We start from the raw sequence: 24,324 nt of genomic DNA, 5'->3' as shown, positions 1-24,324 counted from the left end.
GTTTTTTGGCACTTTATTTCTCCTTCAGCTGACGGGACGGTTGACAGTGGTCAGGGATCTTCTGTCTTCACAGAGTCTCGAGTGAGCAGCCAACAGACAGTTTCGTATGGTTCCCAGCATGAGCAGGCACATCCCACTGGCACCCTCCCAGGGCACACCGCGTCTGCTGTTCAGGCACAGGCTCAGCCCCTTGGGGTATATCCACCCTCAAGTATGGTGAGTAGCCGTGCAAGAGAGTGTAAGCCTATAGTGTGTTCAGTTCAGACTCTTCTGCCAAATGAGTAACAGCATGAGTCCAGAGTAAAAAGTACAAATGGCGCATTTCCAAAGGAGGATGCTCTTCATAGAGTATAATAGGAGTCGTTCAGGCAGGGGAGGACACCTACATTAATGTGTGAAGACACTGTTTACAAGATTTAAACCGATCTGCGTTTGATTAAAGATAATGCTCTCTTTAGCCCTTCAGTGTTGAAACTGTTCCAAGCAGTGTAAGACGGGCACACAAGTGGTTTGGGGGCGGGGGCAAGGAGAGTTTTTCAGAAGTTACTTAAAAGAATTACTGAGTGTTTTCTGTAAGGTGTCTTAATGTATAAAACACAGGTAAGACCTTCAGGCTATGATAGAATGCTGCATGTGAGTACTCTATAGTGAAGGAATGACCATTTAATTTAGCGCTTGTGTTCAATCATCAGTTGCTATGCGTGTTCTCGCCTTAAAGTCTGTGTTGGACGCGAGTTCCTTCCCCAGTATATGTTCATTTGCTTTTTCCCTTTATTTTGGTATCTGTTTTATGACTGATTTATTTTCAGCGTCAACTTATAGAAATTATATCCTGAAATATTTTATACATTTATACCTATGCATATATACACATACATACACACACATATACACACATTATTACCCATGTTTTACATTAGCCACTCTTGCTTCTCATATAGAGAATGTTCAAATAGATCATTAGATAATACCCCATGTCTTTTGTTGACCCTCCGTGAAGTCTTCAGAGGTGAATAAGATGCATTTTCTGCCTCAGGAAGGAACTGAGAATTACTGGTCACTGTAGGGCCCTTGTTTAGTGAGATCTTTAGGCAGATAGATTGTCCCTCTTTCTCAGAAAGCTTTTTATCTGAATTCGTGGAACCCTTGCTCTTCATTAAATGAAACTCTATCTTTTTCTGGTAAGAAAATACTTCTGCTTGTTGTGGTCTCTTATCCTACAGCTTGGAATAAAATATGTTTGGCTAGGTCTCAAGATGGATGGCCACAGTAACAGAAAGGAAACTTCCAATGTACTAATGTTCTAACAACCTACTTCTCTGACCTTTAAAATAAGTAGGTAGGGTAGAAGAGCTTTAAACAGACTGTACAGGTGTATTTCTGTGATCTAACAAATATTATTTGTCAGCATTTCTTGTCACTTTCTACTCTTGTTGATTTCTTCTGGATCATCATAACTATAGATTTTTTTTAAACTATTTTTAATCTCTTGGCTTCCCTCATCACAGGGTTTATGAACTTTGGGTCTCTGTTTTAGAAAAGGAAATGGACTGATCATTTATGAAGATGTTAAATATTTGCGCCACAAATATAGCTACATTTGATGCTCTAAAAGCAGACTTTAATGAAATGACAGTCTTGCCTTTTAATGACAATATTCTGTGGAAGTATCATGAAGAGTTATTAAATATTGAGGATTTTTCAAAACTTTTATAATTATTCCTTTCTAATTCCAGAGAAAAATTACTGTGGCTTGCAACAGTATGTATCAATTATAAGTGGAATTAAAAATAAAATAAAAGAGAAGCAAGAGTGGGAAAAAAAGAAAATGTAATCAATTACACAGTTCACAATATCTAAAAGGAAATAACAAACTTGCTCAGGACAGCCTTGCAGCATTAGATTTACTGCTTTGTAGCTATATTAAAACCTTTATGTTAAGATGCTTCAAACTTTCTAACTTTGTAAACTAAAGTTGAACCTCTGATGTGGCTGAAAAAAATTTAAAGTTATTCTTTAGAGATTCACATTTCAGATATTTTTCCATTGACTACTTTAATAAAAATACAGAATGTTTCCTGTATCTATTATGAATTATGTCTAGAAAGCTAATGCTCTTCCTAGTAGAAAATGACTTTTTAGCTTTATAGATAAAGATAGGCAAGTGTAATAAGTAAAATACTGTGAGCCAACAACTTTTTTGTCTAATGCCTTCTAAAATAGAACTGAGAAATCTTTTATGTCTGAGGTTTCTAGAGCTCCTGCAAAGCGATCCAGGCTTAAAATCTTCTACATCTTGTAACGTACGTGAAACTAATAGAATTCATTCTTGTTTAATCTTAATAAGTTTGCAGAAGCTGCAAGCCAACATTCATCATTTTCCCTGTCTGTTCTGCTGCCTCAGTCAGTCGGTCATTCTTACTCGCACACTGATAACAATTAATGTTATTGCAGAATGTTTAGGAAGATACTTGGTCATTGTTGTGGTTGTTCATACGTGACCAACAGTGTAGAGAGAATAGTTACGATCTGCCAAGTGTGCTTTGCGGGATTCCGTCTCTCCTCAAAAAACGGCTTTGTGGAATTGGGGAGGATGGAACATTTCTTTACGTCAAGTATGCCCTGTTACCATTGTACGTTTGGTTATCCTGTTTTCAGAGTGCTGTGTTTTTCATGTGCGTGTTTGTTTTCTGTTTAGCCTCGTCGTGGCCGTAGCATGTCAGTTTGTGTCCCCCATCTTTCTGCTGTTCCCTCTCTGTCCCGCATCTCTCCCAGTGCTCCTTCCACCCCACCACCAGTGCTGTCTGCACCTCTTTCTCCTTCCCTCCTTCGGACTGCCCCTGAGGAAATCTTTGCCGAAAAGCTTTCTAAAGCATTGGAGAGTGTCCTGCCTATGCACTCTGCCTTTCAGCGCAAGCACCGACGCTCCAGCCTGCCTTCCCTCTTTGTCAGTACTGTATGTAACATAAACTTCCTGACAAAACTTGTTACCAGTGAATACATCCAGGCATCAAGAATTTTAGTACAAATTAAGTAAAGAACAGGGCTAGACTTAGTAATATATTAATTATGCTTTTACGTTACCAGTTTTTCCTGTGGTTTCCCATAACTTTTTGTTATGTAAGGCTTTAAGGGGGAGAAAAGCAAGGGGGCCGTGAGAGAATGCTTCTAACACCCTTGGCATCTATCAGCGGGGAGCCATAAAATTGAGCTTTTGTTATATTCTCCTATCCCCCACCAACGTATTCAGATCCTTGCATTTTCATATCTTAGCAAAGAATGTGTGTCTTATTTAATTTTAAACTCGTTGGCTTAATCAAAAGCAAATTTTCTCTTTATCAAACATTACCCAAACATGTTTTCTCCTCACTTTATTCCAAAGAGACACTAATGACACTGGATGAGTCCATTTTTTTCCAATAGTGAGTGAAGAATAATTGAAGAGGGAAAGTTGCTTTTAATTTGTTAGCTGTTTAAAATGAGGTGTCAGCAAACTAAAAGGCCACATAATGTTCCCTCTTGGAAATTTTTTTTCTTTGAATAAGGTGGGATCTTGACTCTAATGGAATACATTAGATACACATATAGTACATGTGATTTTCTTTGGCTCCATTAATGTCTATAGAAAGTCTGTCTTTCAGAGTTGTTTTAAACACTGTGGTACTTTGCTGCTGCTTTTCCAGATAGAGAATTTAGTTAACATTCTGATCTAGCAACCCCCAAATCTTGAGATTTTTACCTAGGAGAATGATTAACTGTATAGTGTTTTATGGCTTTGGGATACTCTTTGCATAAACAACAGTAAAATGGAGCATTCTGAGTCAAAACAGAAACCTCCTTTTAGCTGTTGTTGAAGAAGTAACAGTGGAGCCATTTTGCCAATTTGATAGGGGTCTTCCCTATTGAAAGAATGAAACTGATCTACCCTTTTAAAAAAAGAGTCCGTGAAAGTGAATTATTACAGTGTGTACTGTTTGCATTTGACAGGGTACGATTCTAACTTTAGAGTTTTTAATCTAGAACTGCCCCTGTGACAAAAAAGTGCTATTAAATCAAGTTGGCTTTTATTTAAATTATCCTTTTCACCTGATTTGAACACCGAATTAGTCAACACTTAACTAGAATCAGAAAAGTGGACATTCAATGATTTGGCATCTGTGACATGTTTCGTGTAGTAAAATTAACTGCATCTGGTTTGGGGCAGACAGGGGAAAGACACGACAGTCACTAGCCAAGTTGTGTATATTTTACTATCCACCAAAAATCTCTTCTGATTTCTAGTCAGAAGACATACTGTTAATTGATCAAAAATGAACCCTGGAGCCTCTAACACACCAGCAGACAATAAGGCTTCAGAGTAGGAAGACTTGGTACAGTTATAAGTGAACATATAAATTGTAGGTAAAAGCAGAATAATCACTTAGAAGGTTAAATTCTTCCATTTCCTTTGAGAGGGGAAAGTTGTGGAAAAGCAGCTCTTATCTAATGCAAAGAGTCCCACAGAATAGTTTTATTGACCCTGGATGTATTTAATGGATTTTTACTATGCACATAATTTCCAAAAGCATTGTTATTTCTTTATTAATTATAAATTTGGTATAACCGTTTCATAGCATTACACAGAGTTACCCAATTGTGCATGTCAATGTAATTTCACATATGAATGTATGAATTACTTGTCTTATTCATGTTGATACAGCCTCAGTCCATGGCGCATCCGCGTGGGGGGACCCCAACATACCCAGAATCACAGATATTTTTCCCAACTATTCATGAACGTCCAGTTTCTTTTTCACCACCTCCCACCTGTCCACCGAAGGTGGCCATTTCCCAGCGGCGTAAGAGCACCTCCTTCCTGGAAGCCCAAACTCACCACCTCCAACCCCTGCTGAGGACTGTTGGCCAAAATCTTCTTCCACCTGGTAGCAGCCCAACTAACTGGACACCAGAGGCTGTAGTTATGTTGGGTACTGCAGCCAGTAGAGTCACTGGAGAGCCATGTGAGATACAGGTCCAGCCTATGTTTGAACCAACTCAAGTTTACAGTGACTATAGACCTGGACTGGTACTTCCGGAAGAAGCTCACTACTTTATTCCTCAGGAAGCAGTGTATCTAGCTGGGGTACAGTACCAGGCCCAGGTGGCAGAACAGTTTGAGGGTGTTCCATACAGCTCACCAGTCCTGTCAAGTCCTATGAGACAGACACCTGAACAGAAGCCAGGGCAAGGGGGCCCTACCTCAAGTTCTGTCTTTGAATTTCCATCCGGACAGGCTTTCGTGGTAGGACACCTCCAGAATTTAAGATTAGATTCTGGACTGAGCCCAGGATCTCCCCTCTCTAGCATTTCTGCACCTATCAGTACAGATGCTACAGGCTTGAAATTTCACCCTGTCTTTGTTCCTCATTCTGCACCTGCCGTGTTAACTCATAACAGTGAGAGCAGAAGCAATTGTGTATTTGAGTTTCATGCTCATACTCCAAGCTCCTCTTCAGGAGAAGGAGGAGGAGGAGTTTTACCTCAGCGCATTTACGAAATCGACAGGTTGCTGTGGACTTGAATCAGGAAGAACCCACCTCCTCAATCCACAGGATTACACGGCCCGCCTGCAGCCTGTGACTGAAGAACAGCATGATTTCCAGGCCCCAGAACTGACCGTCTCTGTGGTAGAGCCCACCGGACAGAGCTGGCCCATAGGAAGCCCAGAATATTCCAGTGATTCCTCACAAATCACTTCTTCAGACCCCAGTGATTTTCAATCACCTCCCCCTACAGGGGGAGCAGCTGCACCTTTTGGCTCTGACGTCTCATTACCCTTTATCCGTCTGCCTCAGACAGTGTTACAAGAATCCCCACTTTTCTTCTGTTTCCCCCAAGGAGCCACATCTCCGCAGGTTTTATCTGCCTCATTTTCTTCAGGAGGATCTGCACTCCATCCACAGGTTATAGGAAAACTTCCACGGTTCTTTTACACTACCCTACTGTGCACCATTACGTATAAGTTTTCTATCCCTCCTTTCCATTCATGAGGGATATTGTTTAATTTTATTATGGAGTTTCTCCATTGGGGGGGTGATTTTAAACTACTTGTATTTAAGAGCAAAATATGAGACAGAAGCTGCCCGATTTACCTATAACATGTGTACACCCTTGGAAAAGAGAGCACAAAAACTTAGAATTTTAGTTACTCATCAAAATCAGTTACTTCTGTCCATATGTAGAGTGGACAGAGCTTTCAACTAGTAGTGAACACATAAATGTCTGTAAAGTTGACTGAGCATTGATTATTTACAAATACTAATGTGAAGTATTTCTTTCTCCCTAGAAACAAACATGGATAGTTTTTAAAAAAATAGAGAAGATAACATTTCTTTTCCTGTAAAATGCAAAGAATGGAAAATAGAGAATCTTTCTTTTTCTTTTTTAAGTAGTGTTAGGAATATACAGAGTTTTCATTAGTATGGAAGGATCTTAAAAGACAGAGAGGAAACATCTTAGGAATTTGTCTTAACAAATGAGGATGCCTTTTAAAAATGGCATTAGTCAAACAGGTCACTATGTATTATATGTTCAAATAAAATGTTAATCCACAAAATTGACTGATTCTAATTTTTAGCAACTAAGTTAGAATCTAGTGTGGGTGACGGGGGTTTTTTTGTTTTGTTTTAGGGATTTGTGGTACATGTTGCAAGGTAAAGACCATTAGATACCTCAGTTCTTAGATTTTTCCTCAACAAATTTAGATTTTGTTGTTTATGAATATGAGCATATGCACCCTCTTGCAAATAAAGACAAAGTGATGGACGTAATAGCATTCAAGAAGTGGAGTCAGTATTGACTATTTCATATATTATTCCTTTGATACATTTTGTCAAATGTATAAGTCTTATAAAATTTATGTAGGAGACTATGCAGTTAAATAGGAAACTTTGCAATTATATATTCAAGATATCATTTGGATGTTTTAAATATCCCACTCTTTTATAAAGTACTATATGTTCTTCTTTGTACTTTCGTTCTATGTTCTTCCCCCATCAGGGGCATAAATAACCCCAAAGATATACATAAAGTATCAGTTACCTAGAGCAGTACTAAGAAGCAGAAAGATCCAGAAACTTGAAAATCTGTGCTGTGTGCACATGCGGTACGGTACGCTCACATGAACACACTGGTTGCCAGCCCATACTGTGAACGCGTGTGCACTGCCAGCCTTGCTCCTTTAAACTCTCCAAAATGCAATTTCAAACATCAGGTAGTTTACAGAAAGGGTGCAGAAAGAGTGTATACTCACAGTGGTTAAGATGCAGTAGCATGTGATGTTCTATCCAAGTAAGCTTCAGAGAAGCCCCTCTAGATTGAAATGAAACAGCAAAGGTGGGCCTTTTCGTTTTCTTAGCTCACCTATTATCAAGTCCTGCATTCAGTTCTCACCTAATTTATTTTAACTTAAGATCTCTTCTAGGTGAGGGTTTCTCAAATTCCAACCGTATGGACGTTTTAGGTGAGATGGCTCTTTGCTGTGAGGGCTGCCCTGTGCATTTGTAGAGTGTTCAGCGGCATCCCTGGCCTCCCCCCACCAAGTACCAGCAGCAGTTGTGACGACCAAAACTAGCCCCAGACGCTGCCAGACGTCCTTGGGAAGGGGCATGGGGTTCCCAGAGTGCCCCTGGTTGAGAGCCATTGCTCTAGGTACTTGGCAGGTAATGATGATAACAATTTTTTTTACATTTTTGACAAAAGTCACTATAGCACTACAAGAAATAGCAAAAGGAACCAAATAGCATTATTAAATACCCTTTTTTCTTCAATTGTTTGGATAGTTTTTTCACGTTGATAGTCTTATTATTTTTCCTGATTATTTTCAATAATAATTTTATTTTGAATCTTAACTATTTTGGCAAAAAATACAGCCTGAGCAGCGGGGTAGGTTAGGTTTTAACCATCAGTGGTTTTTGCATGGAATCAGAGTATGTTCTGTAATATGATCCTTCTCTAACCTTCTCTTTAAAAACATGCCCCAGCGGTCTCTCCCTACATACTTAATCAAGCGAATGTTTCATCTTGCTCAGGCAAACTCTCAGGAGCTCACATATTTATTGCAAAATCCTGACCTCTGTATAAACGTACCTTTGGGCTTCTCTAATTTTTTGTATTCACTTCTCTCCTTCAGGCACAGGGGCAGAGCCAGGGTCAGCAATCTTCAAGTAGTTTAACAGGGGTTTCATCCTCCCAACCCATACAACATTCTCAGCAGGTGAGAGCAACTCATTGCTACATTTTATGGATAAGCAATAGCCAAAACACTGTTTTACGTCTTTCATGAATTGGATTCCTGATGTAAATGGCTTGCTAAGTTTTTGAAAGGAAAATCCAGAGGCGTAGCATCTCCTGTCTTCAGTAACGTTTTAGAAAATCTTTTGTTTAATGTATTTTTGAATTGTCTATTAGATTAGACATATATTGAAATTCAAAGAATTATTTTACTGACATAGTTTATGTGCCTTCTTAAACAGATGATTCTACACTGTTTTAACAATACGGTTGACCCTTGAACAGCACAGGGGGTTAGGGGCACAGGCCTTCTGCACAGTCGAAAAATCTGTGCATAACTTTATGGTGGGTCCTCCCTCTCTGAAGTTACACATCGACAGATTAAACCAATCTTGGATCGCATAGCACTGAAGTGTGTATTTATTGAAAAAAATTAACATATAAGTGAACCCACGCCGTTCAAACCTGTGTTATTCGAGGATCAACTGTACGAAGAATATCAATTTTGTGTGTATGTATTTCACGATTTGTCCTTTTGTGAGCATCTTACCATTGCTTTCATTGTGCTTGACTCTAGTAATGCTCCGCTCCTTTTTAATTATTTCTCATCTGTGGGGTGGGGCATCAGATTTTATGCTAAAATGAATGAAAGCCTAAGAACAACTACTTCAGGAACTTTAAAAAAATGTTTTAAACTTCTGATTTGGGGAATTTGTTCCCAAAGTTTCAGAGAACTCAAGGGATTAGTATAATGCTGATGTATTCAACAGCAAAACTGGTAATTGTAAAATTAAATATCTGTAGTGCATCACTGATATTAGTTAACAGTAATTATTTACATGGAAATAATGCTTTGGGGGCACAATCGAATATTTATTATCTGTTTCAAATAAAATTTATAGCCACTACATGTGTCATAAAAACTTCCCAGTGAAGTATCTTGTTGATAGTTCCCTATGCAGTGTGTTTTCAAACCACCAAATTCTAAATTGGCTTGTTTCTATTAAGTTTTGAAACTAAGTTTTTAATTCTCATTACAAATGGCCTGCTCGCAGTCCAGCATGTGATCGTGGAGTCGTTTGATGCTAGTTTACGATTAGATGTTCCTTGTACGAGATTAGTTTGGTTATACAGGCAAACCTCGTTTTACTGGGCTTCGCTTGCTTGTGCTTCGTAGGTACTACTTTTTTTTTTCTTTTTTTTTTTTTTACAAATTGAAGATTTGTGTTAACCCTGCTTCAAGCAAGTCTGTTGGCACCATTTTTCCAACAGCATTTGCTCATTTCGTGTCTCTGTGTCACGTTTTGCTAATTTCCACACTTATTTCAAACTTCGTCATTATTATTATATTTGTTATGGTGATCTGTGATCAGTGATCTTTGATATTACTATTGCAAAAGGATTATGACTTGCTGAAGGCTCAGATGATGGTTAGCATCTATTAACAATAAAGCATTTTTAAATTAAGGTACGCACATTGTCTTTTCAGTCATGATGCTGTTTCACACTTAATAGACTACAGTGAGGTATATGCACTAGGAAACAAAAAATTCATGTGCTTGGATTATTGCAATATTCACTTTATTGCAGTGATCTGAACCAAACCTGTAATATCTCCGAGGTGCCTGTATATACGTTTTCTCTGTGGCCGACACCTCTATCTTATAGAATGGAAGGGCTGGGAATTACATGTTTTGTCTTGCTCCTGCCCTTTCTTCCAGACAAGTGTCTGAATCTATATATAATTATTGTTCCGTTCAAGTAGTCACATTTTTGCCGACCGTAACAGGTTTAATTACATTAACAATCCCTGATAAGAATGCAAATTAAAAGTTACATAAAGCTGAGTGAGGACAGAAATGCTATCATGGATACCAGTCTCCTAATTCGCTTATCTTTGGACACAGGCCAATAGCAATAAAATGTGCAGATTTAAGTGTATGCTCTGTTTTTCCTTTTCCAAAGGAATTTGTTATGAAGCAGTGAAATAAGCCATTGAGTTTAATGGTGATGAAAGTATGCACAGTTGGGGGGTGGGGGGCAGCTCCACAAATGTCAGGTTAAAAGAATCAGGTGCTTGACTCTTCTGGGAAAAGATATGACTAAATGGCTATCTCTACAGTACAAACAAAAATTCCCGTTTCAGTGATGCTTTTTTCAGATAGTTCTATTTTGTGAGTTATTTTAAATATAGGATGAGTTAAGTAGAATCATAAAATTGAGCCCTCAATCTAAATAAGTGTATGCCGTCTAGAATATTTAACTTTTCCAGGGTTGCATAACCAATAGATAGATAGAACTAAACATTACAAACCAGAATCCAAGATTTCTACAGTAGTTTTCTTTTTTCTGCATTAAAGTTCTACAGGGACTCATGATTCTGCAAAGGTGCCCAAGGAGCTGTATTTGTTTGTTTTATCTTCTGGGGTTCCACATATAGAAAAGAAAGATTGTAAACTTTCTGTACTGTACAGTTAGAGTCTGTTTTTAGATCTGATTTTCGTTTTGCATACCGTCACGCCCCAACACCACCTTAGGAAACCATCTCTCTAATTTTACTAGTGTGAGGAAAGAGATGAACTTCAGCCGAAATTTACTTTATTTCTTGTGTTTCTGAAATATAGTGAATAAAGGATTGCTTCTTTTCACGTTTTTATCAAGAATCTCTTCTAGTGGTATATCGTGTCTTAATGAGGTACCAGAAATAGCTTTCTCCTACTGGAAATCTGAGTATTTTGCTGCCATGAAAGGTCATGAGCTACCCTGCTTCCTTAATAATTTCTTCCATAGGGCACATGTAGAGTCTGTAGGTATCTCTTACTTTTTGTTCAACTAAGGCTCATGAACATTTTTTTCAAGCACCCTTGTCCAACAGATAGTACATGGTCAGTACAGGCTGTATTCAAGAGGCAGTTTTATGCAAAGCATGATGCCAAGCTGCTATGCTAAACAGTACTTGTTTGGCTAAAGTGTTGATTATTAGCCAGTGTGATCGTGCAAAAAAAAAAACCACACACCATATACTCCTGTCCTATCCAGAGGTGCCACTTCTCTATAAATGCTTTAATGTATAACTGGCATACATGCCTCTCAATTATTCTAAGCAAGGAGTGAGGGTATATGTTTATAAAACTGCTCATTTTTGACAGTTCACACAAACACACACACACACACACACACACCCTCAATTATTCTAAGCAAGGAGTGAGGGTATATGTTTGTAAAACTGCTCATTTTTGACAGTACACACACACACACCCAACTAATTAAACAGTTCACACACACACACACACACACACACACACACACACACACACCCAACTAATTAAACAGTTTTTTCCTAACTGAGTTCATGCTCTGAAGGACCATGTGCTAGGCACTGATGGACTACCAAGATGGATCATATAAGGCTACTTTCAGGGAGCCTGAATAATCTGGTAAACATATACGTCAACTCCTACAAAACGAGTAAGCATAATAGCTAACATTATATATACAGGGTGCAAAGCAATCTACCTGTATTTTTATTTAATCCTTCTATGAACCCTATAAATATAGGTACTATCATTATTTCCGTTGTACAGATGGGAAAGCTGAAACGAGATCTGGAGAAGCTGAGTACTTTACCCAAACTTACACAGCTTCTAAAAGATAGAAAGAATTTAAATCCAAGTAGTCTGACTCCGTGAAAGGAGGAGACTATATCTCTTCTGAGCAGGGAGGGGGATATCAGTAGGTGTATGAAAGAGCATTTGAACTGGACTCTGATTATGAGTTAGATTCAGATGAAGGATGAGGAATATTCTAGGCCCAAAGAAAAGGGCAGGGGGGCAGTATAAGCAAGGTAGAAGGCACAAAGGTAGAAAGCTGTGAGACAGAAACAAATAAACCTTGGGTTCAGTGTAGCTAGAATACAGATAAGTCAGGACTTATGGTTAGGACTCCGTGCTCCCAATGCAGGGGGCACTAGTTTGATCCCTGGTCAGGGAACTAAGATCCTACATGCCACGTGGCACGGCCTAAAACACAACAAACAAACAAATAAGTGAAGTTGTGAGTTCAAGAAAGAGCTGATTGAGTCCAAATCGTGATGTAAGCAAGGGTCTGCGTTGATGGGGGTGCGGGAGAGAGGTAATCGTGCACCCAAATATAAGGGGGGGGGGTTTGCTCAGATTGAAATCTTACGAAGAAGGGGGATCACCACATAGTCAAATCTTCATCAGGCTCACATCACGGGGCTCTTACTGGTCTTTGCTTTGAACAGTAACACAAAAAAATATTAATGGAATAAAGTGAAACTGTTGAGAACAAGTGTGCCTGTAAGGCCCTTAAATGGTGTATGTAGTTGGAAATGTTTATAGGCAATTTCTGACAGAATTGGTTTTATATCCGCCAAGACATTAAACATAGATTTTGTCCTTATTCTTAGGGGAACAACTTCACTGTTCCAGGTTCATTGTAAATAACATTTAAAGATCACTTAAAGGTTACATGAATATACACCTGTAAGACAATTGCAAAAACAAAAGAACTGTCCTAATACTAATAATCAAGCAGATGCTTGTCACTGCAGATTTTACCTCAAGACATAACTTAAAGAAAAAGTACTATGTTATGCGCCAGAAAAGCGAGATCATTCATAGTGTAGCTTCCCTGAAGATGAAAATGCTGATGTATAATTACATGTGAAGAATTTGAATGAAGCAAGGGGAGCAACATTTCTGAATTAGTATATTTATATAAAAGACAATCTTATTTAGGTATGAAAATTAATGACTTAGATAACTGTAGATAGTTCAAGGTGAATTCCTTAAAGTTTAAATACATTCAAGTTAACCAAAAAGGTTTTCTACTTTCTTGGTTCTTCTTTCTTAGTGGGAAAATGGGCAAAATTGTCTTATGTTCAGAGCTGCCTTATAGTTGGATACATATGATACATCTTAGTTGGCTGAAAATATATTTTATATAATTCAACAGCCATTTGTTCCTAATTTTTTTTTAAGTTAAGAATACATTATCAGAAATAAATAAGGATAAAACAAACATGACTACTGTCACTATTACATTTCAGGATTCTTTTGATGGTTTTAATTGGTATAATAAGAAAGAAATGAGGAATAAATATCAGGAAAGCAAAAATATTATTTGCAGATTATCACCTAACGAAATCTAGGATGCTTGTTAAGGTGGGTAGATGCATAATAGACATAAAAACAAAAATAAGTCCTGGGGATGCAATGTACAGCATAGTGACTGTAGTTGATAATACTGTATTATATGTTTGAAGGCTGCTAAGAGTAGACTGTAAAAGTTCTCATCACAAGAAAAAAATTTGTAATTACGTGTGGTGATGGATGTTAACTAGACATATATCAAATCATTATGTTACATGTCAGTTATATCTCAGTTAAGATACATACACATACCTTATCTTTATACCAGCAGTAGCTAATTAGTTATATGGACCAGGGCATATGTAAAAGGCTATCATTGGTTGTAGCATTATTTTAAGTAACAAAAAATTCAATCAACCGAAGTGTTCATCATTAGGATATCAGTGCCATTGATAAATAAAATGAAAATGGCATGTCAGAGAACAGTATTTATAAAACGGGTGTGTTTCTGTTTTGTTTTTAAAAACAAAATCAACTTGTGTGTAAATGACCACTTATGCATAGAAGGAAATCCATAAAGTCGATGCACCAAACCACTAATTGTGATTGCCTGTGGAGAAATGAGGTTGGGTATTTTCATTTAACTCTATTAATCTAATATATTGCTTAAAATTTTTATTACAAACAGTTGTTTTTGTATTTAAAAATTAAAAATTTTAAATTAGTTATAGGTATTACAGAGTCTTGAAAGTCAGCTATGAAGTGCAGATTTTTGTTAGGCTAGAGGGGCCATTAATTTTATTGCAAACTTTAGTGTTTGGGTACAATTACATGCCATTCATCAAGTTTAGGTGTATTATACCAGAGTGCCTAGCACATGCTTGATTTCCAGGTGACATTCCCTTTGCCGTACTTTGAGTTGAGTGATAGTGTCCTTGTTTTCAAAGAAGGAAACCTCATTTTGGCAGTAAAATGAGCAATCTCTAAGGTATCACAGCTAGCAAATGGTAAAGCTAAAGTTCAAAATTCAATGCTTTTCTCCCATTTTGTAGCCATTATCAAAGCTATTCTTTAAGCAAATTAATTACACAGTTGATGAAATATTGATAGATTAAGGGAAAGAGATTGGATTAGTTTAACATAGGACCAAAGTGAGAGCTGCTATCAAGAAATGGGAACAAAGAGGGAGGAATTTGGAGGAGAGAGGGTCTGTTTGGACATGGTGTCTGAAGGTGTTTGTAAATACCTGAGCTGCTACTGGGGCAAGGAGCCTGTTAGGTGAAGAACCAGTGGTGACTCAAACTTTGAAACATGGGTTAGTTCTTGGCTGTACCATCACAAATAAAGAACACCAGATGAAAAAGAAAGATGTGTAAAAAGGGGAATTGGTGAATTTGGGTTTGTGCATGTCTTGATTACTAAAATTGCCATCTTTTACAGACACTGATAGGCAAACATACTTCCTTAGAAACATGCTGTTAATGACTTGAAATAAAACTGAGTGATGGTTTTCTTCTCAGCAGCAGGGAGTGCAGCAGACAGCCCCCTCTCAGCAGACAGCGCAGTATTCACTTCCCCAGACGTCAGCCTCCAGCGAGGCCATGACCGCACAGCCCGCAAGTCAGCCTCAACCTCCACAGTCCTTGTCGCGTGTGTCAGCAGGAAAACAGGTGAACGCTTAACTTCTAGGAGGGAGTGCCACATGACTTCTACCTTCCCTAATGGTGAAAATTGGTTATTTTCACTGCAAAAATGAAGTGAAATTTGCTTCTTTTGTGTATATGCATTGGTTAATGTAAATGGGTATATACAGCAGCGATAATCCAAAAATGTTTAACTTTTAGGTTTATCAGCCTAAAATCAGTTTGACAGGTATCGAACTGATAAAGGTGCTGTAGTAATTGAACCTATGACATTTTCTAGAATTGTCAGTTGTACCTATCATTCTAGGTTTGCAATTATGCTGTGTTTTCACGTAGATTTATGCATTGTTTCCTTCCCTCATTGCCTTCTGAAGTCATAAAAAACCCTTATATGGAACGATTTTTTTTTCTAAGTTATCCTTCTAGTCACTTGAAAAGTAACCCTGGGGACTTCCCTGGTGGTCCAGTGGCTAAGACTCCGTGCTCCCAATGCAGGGGGCCCAGGTTCGATCCCTGGTCAGAGAACTAGATCCCGCATGCTGTAACTAAAGATCCTGCATGTTGCAACTAAGACCCGGCACAGCCAAATAAATAATAAATAAATATTTTAAAAAAAAAAAAAAAAGGAAAGAAAAGTAACCCTGTAGAAGATAAGCTCTTCTGAATGACCTTTTTTCAGCTTTAACAGTGGGGCTTGTTGTGCTTGTATTGTTTCTGTTATATTTCATCACATCTGAGGTACTGTCAATTGTAAAATGCACCATTATTTTATGTAACACTGAGAACTGACATACCATTAATTGTAAGATATATCTTAATGTCATAAATGTTAAAATGACCAGGTGGTGGAAAGGGATGATTGCATCATACAATCAGTGAAATATAGTAATTAGACCTACTTTTACAGGCCTGTGTTAGACTTAAGAATTGTGGAAGCACTATGGGTGAGCTCTAACTCCACTGGGAAGGAAGTCCTTTGCATTTCAGTAATCACTGTAGTATCAGTTGTAGATTTTGTGGCAGCAAACATGCCAGTGGATTATGGTATGTGAAACACATCTCAGCCAGGCTGTAAAGAAAACAGCCTTTCCTGTGGAAGGGTTCTCTTTCTTGTTGAACGAGGAAGCGTGAGCAAGATTTTCTACCACGAAAGATGTGGACCAGCAGCCAGTCTGTCAGCCTCCCTGTCTCCTGTTGTCCTCTCCCTGCTCTTATGTGGCACGTTAACTTACACTAATGTATGCAGGGGTTTGGTGTTTGTTTTAATTTTCTTTCTTTTTGGCTAATACGTAAGTCTTGCTTTTGGCAGCCTTGCTTTTTTTTTTTAAAGTCTGTCTGTTTTGTTTTTCTTTACCTTCCCAGCTTCCAGTTTCCCAGCCAGTACCAGCTATCCAAGGCGAACCTCAGATCCCAGTTGCGACACAGCCCTCAGTTGTTCCAGTCCATTCTGGTGCTCACTTCCTCCCTGTGGGACAGCCACTCCCGCCCTCCTCACTCCCCCAGTACCAGGTCTCTCAGATGCCCTCAGCGCCTCAGCCAGCTTTCTCCCCACTTCCTGTCACCGTGGCAGCTGGCGTTAATCAGCCTCTGCTCACCTTGGCTTCCTCTGCTCCAGCAGCTGCAGTCCCAGGGGGCCCCGCCGTGGTCCCCAGTCAGCTTCCCCCCCTCCTGCAGCCTGTGACTCAGCTGCCGAGTCAGGCTCACCCGCAGCTCCTGCAGCCAGCAGTTCAGTCCGTGGGGAGAGCCGCTAACCTCGGGCAGCCTGCTGAGGCTCCACTCCCCTCTGGAGATGTTCTCTACCAGGTACCGTGTTGGCTGGTGAGAAGGAGGGCACCAGAGGGTTTGGTTCTAATGATAGAACATCAAGGACTTAAAAACCTAATAACTGAATATCAGAATAACTAGCAATAACAAAAGTTGCTGATCTCAACCAGAGATGCTAAAATAGTAAAATTCTGAGAAAGGACAGGGCGATGATGTCTGATGACTCATTTCCATTTTCCTCAAGACATCTCTTGGGAGAAAAATGGTTCTCTCAATATTCAGTGTAAGCTGATTGAAAGCTAGATACGGCTAATAATAGAATATATCAGGCTACTTTTTTTAATGGGAAGAGTAAATATGGGTAGCCAACATGGTATCAGTAAAAAGCTTCAGGGTTTAGATTTAGAATATTAACAAGTCATTATATGACTGGAATGACTGATACCTTGAAGAGTTTTTGCATTCTCCTGTTTGACTGGGTAGAAAGTAGGTATTTTTCTAGAAGGAATTATGTCTATTCCTCCTATTTTAAATAGTCTCCAGGAGGGAAAAAAATAGCAACTTAAAAGTATAGTTGTGTGCAGTCCTGTCCCCTAAATTGAAATCAGTTAACCATTTCTTTTCAAGAATCTTCTTTAAATTATTAGAAGGAGATCAGGCTACTTTTCTTCGCTATGTTCCCTTTTTTTTTCTTTTTTTTTCTTGCTTGTCTTGCTGTTTTGCTCATTTGATGACCCAACCTGCACTAATTCCCCTTCCTCATTTCTGTCACAGGGCTTCCCACCTCGACTGCCACCACAGTACCCAGGAGACTCAAATCTTGCTCCCTCTTCCAGCGTGGCTTCTGTGTGCATTCCTTCTACAGTCCTGTCCCCTCCCATGCCGGCAGAAGCACTGGCTGCACCAGGTTACTTTCCTACAGTGGTGCAGCCTTATGTGGAATCAAGCCTTTTGGTTCCTGTGGGCAGTATAGGAGGACAGGTTCAAGTGTCCCAGCCACCAGTGAGTTTAGCACAAGCCCCCACTACATCCTCCCAGCAAGCAGCTCTGGAGGTAAATGGAATTCCTGCATGTTTATGTCTAAACTATATGTATAATGGGATAAAAATGACAAAGGAGAAACATAGGTTCCCCCCTGGTTTAGAATGCACTTGGAAACTATTGCGAACTAACTTCTGAATGACTTCTTCTTGCAGCCGAGTGAAATGCCAGTGTGGGGCCTTGTTGCCACTGGCTGTTCTGTTGGGAAGTGAGTGTACCTTGGAGGAGATAACCCTGCTAGCACTTCACTTCTCTAGCTAGCCCTTCAGCCGTTGTTCTTATCCTTTCACAAACTCCTGCCATTGGCAGTCACCAGAATACCTTACCCTGCTGTGCTCCCGGTGGTCATTTTTGCCCCGCTCAGAGAAAGTTCTGAGCTGTCTTTGCACTTTGCTCTGCCTGCCCTGTTGCACATTCTGGTGAGATGCTGGCTGCATGGCAGGTTGTAGTTTCTCACTACCTAGCAGCTGTTTTGGCTGATGACACACCGTGCAGTCTGTACCAGAGACTAGCTTTAGAAATTTCCTTTGCAATTTTAAGATGACTGTCTGTAGATGCTGAATATTAAGAATTATTAGTAAATGTAGTGCTTCTAGGACTTAGGGGAGGGATAAGGAAAAGGAAGAGTAGCTTATTGGGGATGGTCGACAATAAATAAACTGTATTACTGCTGAGGTGTGAATTATCCTTTCTGTTTACAGAGCACTCAGGGCGTCTCTCAGGTGGCTCCTCCAGAGCCAGTTCCAGTGGCTCAGCCACAACCTACCCAGCCTGCTACATTGGTCTCTTCTATAGACAGGTATGTGACAGTACAGTTCTCCTTTCTTGACTGGTAGATAGGATGGTAGGAAACTTTAAAATGTCTCACCTTTAAATCTCATCATAAACTGGACTTTTTTTTCCGAAGTGCACATTCAGATGTTGCTTCAGGTATGAGTGACGGCAATGAGAATGTCCCGTCATCCAGTGGAAGGCATGAAGGGAGAACTACAAAACGGCATTATCGAAAATCTGTAAGAAGTCGCTCTCGTCATGAAAAGACTTCACGCCCAAAATTGAGAATTTTGAATGTAAGTATTGCTGACTTCTGGGTTTCATATAGTTAGTTCATACCATTTAAATATTTCTGACGTTTGGGTGTATTGATGAAAGTTTAGGATCTTGTATCACCCAAATGATATTGTTAAATTCCATATTTCTAAAAAAAAAAAAAATAGAGAGTTTTTGTTTGTAAAACAAAGATCTTAACATTCTTACCAGACCCTTCAGTGGAAGATGTGTAAGTAGCTGAAAGGCTGATATTTTCTTAAGGTTTTCTTGCTCCTAGTTTAAGAGGCAAAGTAGCAGTGCTTCAAGGAATAGTGGTAACATTCAGCTTAAGTTCAAGTGATAACCTATATTACTTCGTCACATTCAGTAACAGATCTGAGCATGGTTCTTCTGAGATATGAAGTACCTTTTCTTCTTTCTTTTTTCTTTTCAGGTTTCAAATAAAGGAGACCGGGTAGTAGAATGTCAATTAGAGACTCACAATCGGAAAATGGTTACATTCAAATTTGATTTAGATGGTGACAACCCTGAGGAGATAGCAGCAATTATGGTATGTCTGTTTTCGGAGTTCCAAATTCTTCCTTCATACTTTATCTTCATATCCACTGCCCTAGGCAAATATGCAATATTTTGTAAACTATTTTGACAGTTAAATATTTATTTCAATGTGAATATAACTAGCACGCCAAACCTGTGATTTAGAGGTGCTTTTGTGTAGGGCATGTCTAACTAGGCTTTGAAGAACTAACTTACATATTAACTAAATAATAATACAGGTGGTATGCAGATAGGACAGAAGTCATGAAAGTGGTGATTAAATGACCTAAAGCTTGGGAAACACTGGACTAATTAAGCTAATGTCACGTTTCTTTTACAGGTGAACAATGACTTTATTCTGGCAATGGAGAGAGAGGCATTTGTGGAACAAGTGCGGGATATTATTGAAAAAGCTGATGAAATGCTCAGTGAGGACGTCAGTGTGGAGCCAGAGGGTGACCAGGGATTGGAGAGTCTCCAGGGAAAGGATGACTATGGCTTTGCAGGCTCTCAAGTAGGTTCACCGTTCCCGTAGTGAAGCTTCGTTTATGTTAAATATTTGCTAAATTTGCCTTGCACGATGTCCAGCGGTACCACATTACACCTGTAACTGAGATTATCAACATTTATGTTCTTGTTGCATGTGGTGATTTGCTTTGCCTGCTCATTAAGATTGAGTGAGAGAATGAATTTAATCACTTTTGTTTGTTGTAGAAATTGGAAGGAGAGTTCAAACAACCAATACCTGCATCTTCCATGCCACAGCAAATAGGTGAATTTTTTTCTTTCCATCGTTTGTTCTTACCTTTGACCTAAGAAGTTATGTGCTAATAATGGAATCTTGAAGCTTTGTGTTAGTGACAATGTATATAATAATAATAATGCGATTAAATGGTTTGTTTCTTTTTAAGCAGGCCTTCCTACCAGTTCTTTAACTCAAGTTGTTCATTCTGCCGGAAGACGGTTTATAGTAAGTCCTGTGCCAGAAAGTCGATTACGAGAATCAAAAATTTTCAGTGAAGTATCAGATACAGGTAAGGAATTGCTTCTACCACATACATATATAAATCCTGTGTCTCTCCTTTATTGGAAGCTTGGTCATCAAGCAGTAGTTCAAATGATGACATAGACAATAAAGAATAGTAGAAAATTGAGACTGACCAACAGATAAACATTTGGAGACAGGGAAATAGGTGATGAATAGAGAGGATTTCAGCAAAAGGGCACAGAAGGGTGGCCATACTAGATACAGCCCGTGTGATTGATACTGTGTAGATTCAGCACTGCGTGTTTGTATCTCCATTTAGTGCTGCTGTATATCGTTTGAGGTTACTCCGTGTTTTTTCAGAAATAGATATTCATACGAGATCATTCTTTTGCTGGAACTGCTATACCACTTTGCCGTTTTAGAGCCTATCGTGTCCTTGGGGGAGGTTTTATACCTTGTTGGTATGTGGCATTGTTGGGAATCCCAAAAGTAGATTGTTAAGACAGTCTTTTGAACCCACCTTTTTAAAAAGAACTGATTCTGAGTTTTTATTTTCCTTTGCAGTTGCTGCTTCTACATCTGCTGGCGCTGGAATGAGCTTGTCTCACTCTGCTTCGTCCCTTAGTCTACAGCAGGCCTTTTCTGAACTTAGACGTGCGCAAATGGCAGAAGGGCCGAGCACAGCACCTGCCAACTTCCGTCCGTCGGGGCCGGCGTTCCCAGCAGCGCCCCCTCCCGTGATCAGCCCTGCTGGAGCGGCAGCAGTACCCTCGGCATCAGCCCCTGCCACGGGCTGCCCTCTTAGTGACGCTCCCACATCAGCCACTCAGTCTGAGGTTGCAGTGCCCGCTGAAAAGGGGATTGCTGGAGTTGCCACCTGCACAGGTGTAATACCCTCCAGTGGTCTCCCTGTACCACCTGCATCTGAATCCCCGATACTTTCCAGTGTGGTGTCAAGCATCACAGTGCCTGCAGTCGTCTCAGTATCAGTGACATTCCAGTCAGTGCAGGCTCCCACATCTGGGAGCGCTGTTTCCAGTACAGGCACATTCCCCCCTGTACCAGTCTCAGTGGCGGCAGCCTCTGCAGTGAGCAGTGCTGCTGCCCCAGGCGCTAAGCCTTCACCTGTATCGTCGCAGCAGGTGGCGGGCAGCATGGCCGGGGCAGCCTCGCTAACATCCGTGTCGGCCACCGCTCCGGCCCCAAGCCTAGCTGCACAGCCGTCCCTTCCACTCAGCAGCAGCACCCCTGCTCTCACTCGAGCGGAGACTGTGGTGGTTAGTGCGCACGCACTGGATAAGATATCTCATAGCAGCATGACCGGATTGGCTTTGTCCCTCCCCGCGTCATCTTCCTCTCCCTCCCTGGGAGCAGGGCTATCTAGTGCTGTTTCTCAGCCTGGTGTGGCTCATCCTTTGGTCATCCCATCAGCTGTAGCTTCTACTTCTGCCCTTTCCCAGGCAGGACCTACTTCCTCACCTTTACTACCCCAAGTAGCTAGTATCCCACCTTTGGTACAACCTGTTGCCAATGTGCCTGCTGTACAGCAGACACTAATTCATAGTCAACCTCAACCAGCTTTGCTTCCCAACCAGCCCCATACTCACTGTCCTGAAATAGATGCTGATACTCAACCCAAAGCTCCTGGGATTGATGACATAAAGACTTTAGAGGAAAAGCTGCGCTCTCTCTTCAGTGAGCACAGCTCATCTGGAGCTCAGCATGCTTCTGTCTCGCTGGACACGTCACTCGTCATGGAGACCACTGTCACACCAGGCCTCCCAACCACTGCTGTTGCACCAAGCAAACTCATGACTTCCACTACAAGTACTTGCTTACCACCAACCAGTTTGCCCTTAGGAACAACTGGTTCATCAGTTATACCAGCGGTCACTCCTGGGCAAGTTTCCACCCCAGTCAGCACTGTGCCAGGAGTGAAACCTGGAACTGCTGCACCAAAGCCACCTTTAACTAAGCCTCCAGTAAGCTTCTTGTTTTGAAATAGTTTGAAAAATATGATCACTCTTCTCCCCCTCCCCCAAAAGTACACGTTTTTCAATTCAGCCTTGCAGTATAGTTATAAAGATGCCTAGCTTGTGGTAGGTACTCGGTATTTATTAAATAAATTGATCGAAGGTGATTTTAGGATGTATGTACATTGAACATGAGATTTTTTTTTTTTTTTATGAAATACGGCAGGATTGGGGGTTAATTATGTTGTAAGATTTTCTGAGGGTGTGTAACAGTCAGGTAAAATACGGGCATTATCTCTGAATTGGTACAGACTGAAGAAAGCCGGTTCCCAAAAGGGAGCTGAGTGTTCCTGCTGGCGGCTGTGCACAGTAACAGTAGCTCACAGCCCTGTTGCCGTGAGAACGAAGCATGTTTTCTGCCTTGCTCAGATTCCGTACATGCGCAATTGGAGGGTTATAAAAAGTTGGAAGTTGGTGATGACTTTGATGTGGAGGAGGAGAAATGAATCTAATGCTAGGGATAAAATAACTAGAATGTGTTTTCTGGTTCTGCTATGGTGGCTTCCTCTCATTCTGCCATATTCAGTCTCTCATCTTCTCCAAATAACAAGGCTGTGTTTCTCCTACTGTATTGTACGCTTCGCCCATCTTTCTGCATTGCCATTGATGTGAGATTCTTTTTACAGCAGGGTAATATAGAGGCTTCACTCAGACAAAATACAAATTACTTGATAGTATTAGATTTCTGATGCCTTTTGTTATCAGACCTGCCCCATGGTTATTTCTGAACTGTTTTGTTTTCCCAGGAAAGCCTGATAACACTGTACCAAATAAGAAGCTCAGGAGTATCTGGACTGTGCCTCTTGTGTCTAAACAGCCTTTGTTCTCTCTGCTTTCCCTAGGGGATAGCCTTTTACTAAACGTTTCTGTTCGTTTTATTGGTATGTCATGGTAACCCCTGTAATAGTATCATGTTTATAATGTCCTTTATTTAAGGTAGATACCAGAGTGTAACCCAGGTGACAAACTTGCCTTAACTAGATACATTTTATTCTTATGCTTCTGCATTTGAATTAGTTGGTTTGCTCTCCAGTATGCAGTCTTTACTCTTAGTGTCTCATGGACTTGAATTTCCCTTCGTGTCTGTAGGTGCTGCCAGTGGGTACTGAACTTCCAGCTGGTACTCCACCCAGCGAGCAGCTGCCACCTTTTCCAGGACCTTCACTAACGCAGGTGCCCCAAGACTTGGCAGATTTCTTTTTGTGCCTCTCCTTCCTTTCACAAAGCTTATTTAAATTCTCCATTGCATGATCTTGCCTTCTGGCTTCTATTTGATTTTGACTTAGTAACAACTTTCTTTTAAAACACCATAGCTGATGATACAGGCCCTACTTAAAGTAAGAAGCAAGTCATCTAAAAATCATTTGATATTAATATTTTGTCATATCTTACGAAAAAAGAAAATAGCAAACGTGACAGTTTGCCAAAAGAAATATAATTCCTCTGTCATTCATACTTTTGTAGAACAGTGAAAGATTAGACCATTGTGGAAGTAAAAACTTACATGTCATCAAAATTAACTGAAAGTTCCTGAGGAAAGGGTACCACCCTGATAACTGCTAACGCCCTTTTTCTATGAGTTCAGTACAACCTGTTTTTTCTTGAATGTTTGACCTTTTTTTTCAGTGACCACCTAATGAAGTAATTGGGTGTAAGGGTCATGTTTATGAAAAACAGGTATTATATCTTAAAGTACAAAAACCACACAGCTCAGCTCACATGAGACTGCTCCGAGAAGAACTGAGACCAGTGACGTGAATGTGAGAGTCCCATCTCACAGTTCTGCTCACTACGGGTCAGAATTGCCTGCAATATTTAAATTATTATTTCCCTTTCCCACCCTACCCCCCACCCTACACATTAGTTGAATTCCCATAAATAAA

At 40.0% G+C, this 24,324-nt stretch overlaps 1 protein-coding gene across 1 annotated transcript in view; it reads left to right on the top strand.

Moving 5' to 3' along the window:
* Positions 1-24,324, top strand: part of WNK1 (WNK lysine deficient protein kinase 1) — a 134,174-nt gene that overhangs the window by 91,054 nt on the left and 18,796 nt on the right. The window contains 16 exon segments of the mRNA XM_036866518.1: positions 29-216; positions 4,700-5,531; positions 5,534-5,571; positions 5,573-5,602; positions 5,604-5,942; positions 8,171-8,254; positions 14,906-15,055; positions 17,567-17,845; positions 18,535-18,632; positions 18,741-18,903; positions 19,317-19,433; positions 19,761-19,934; positions 20,135-20,192; positions 20,335-20,454; positions 20,973-22,390; positions 23,531-23,614. Coding sequence (XP_036722413.1) covers positions 29-216; positions 4,700-5,531; positions 5,534-5,571; positions 5,573-5,602; positions 5,604-5,942; positions 8,171-8,254; positions 14,906-15,055; positions 17,567-17,845; positions 18,535-18,632; positions 18,741-18,903; positions 19,317-19,433; positions 19,761-19,934; positions 20,135-20,192; positions 20,335-20,454; positions 20,973-22,390; positions 23,531-23,614 — 4,172 coding nt within the window.

Source organism: Balaenoptera musculus, chromosome 10 (genome assembly GCF_009873245.2).
Source record: "Balaenoptera musculus isolate JJ_BM4_2016_0621 chromosome 10, mBalMus1.pri.v3, whole genome shotgun sequence".
NCBI lineage: Eukaryota > Metazoa > Chordata > Mammalia > Artiodactyla > Balaenopteridae > Balaenoptera > Balaenoptera musculus.
Note: the sequence above shows the minus strand (reverse complement) of the source record. Positions and strands in the feature narration are given on the sequence as shown.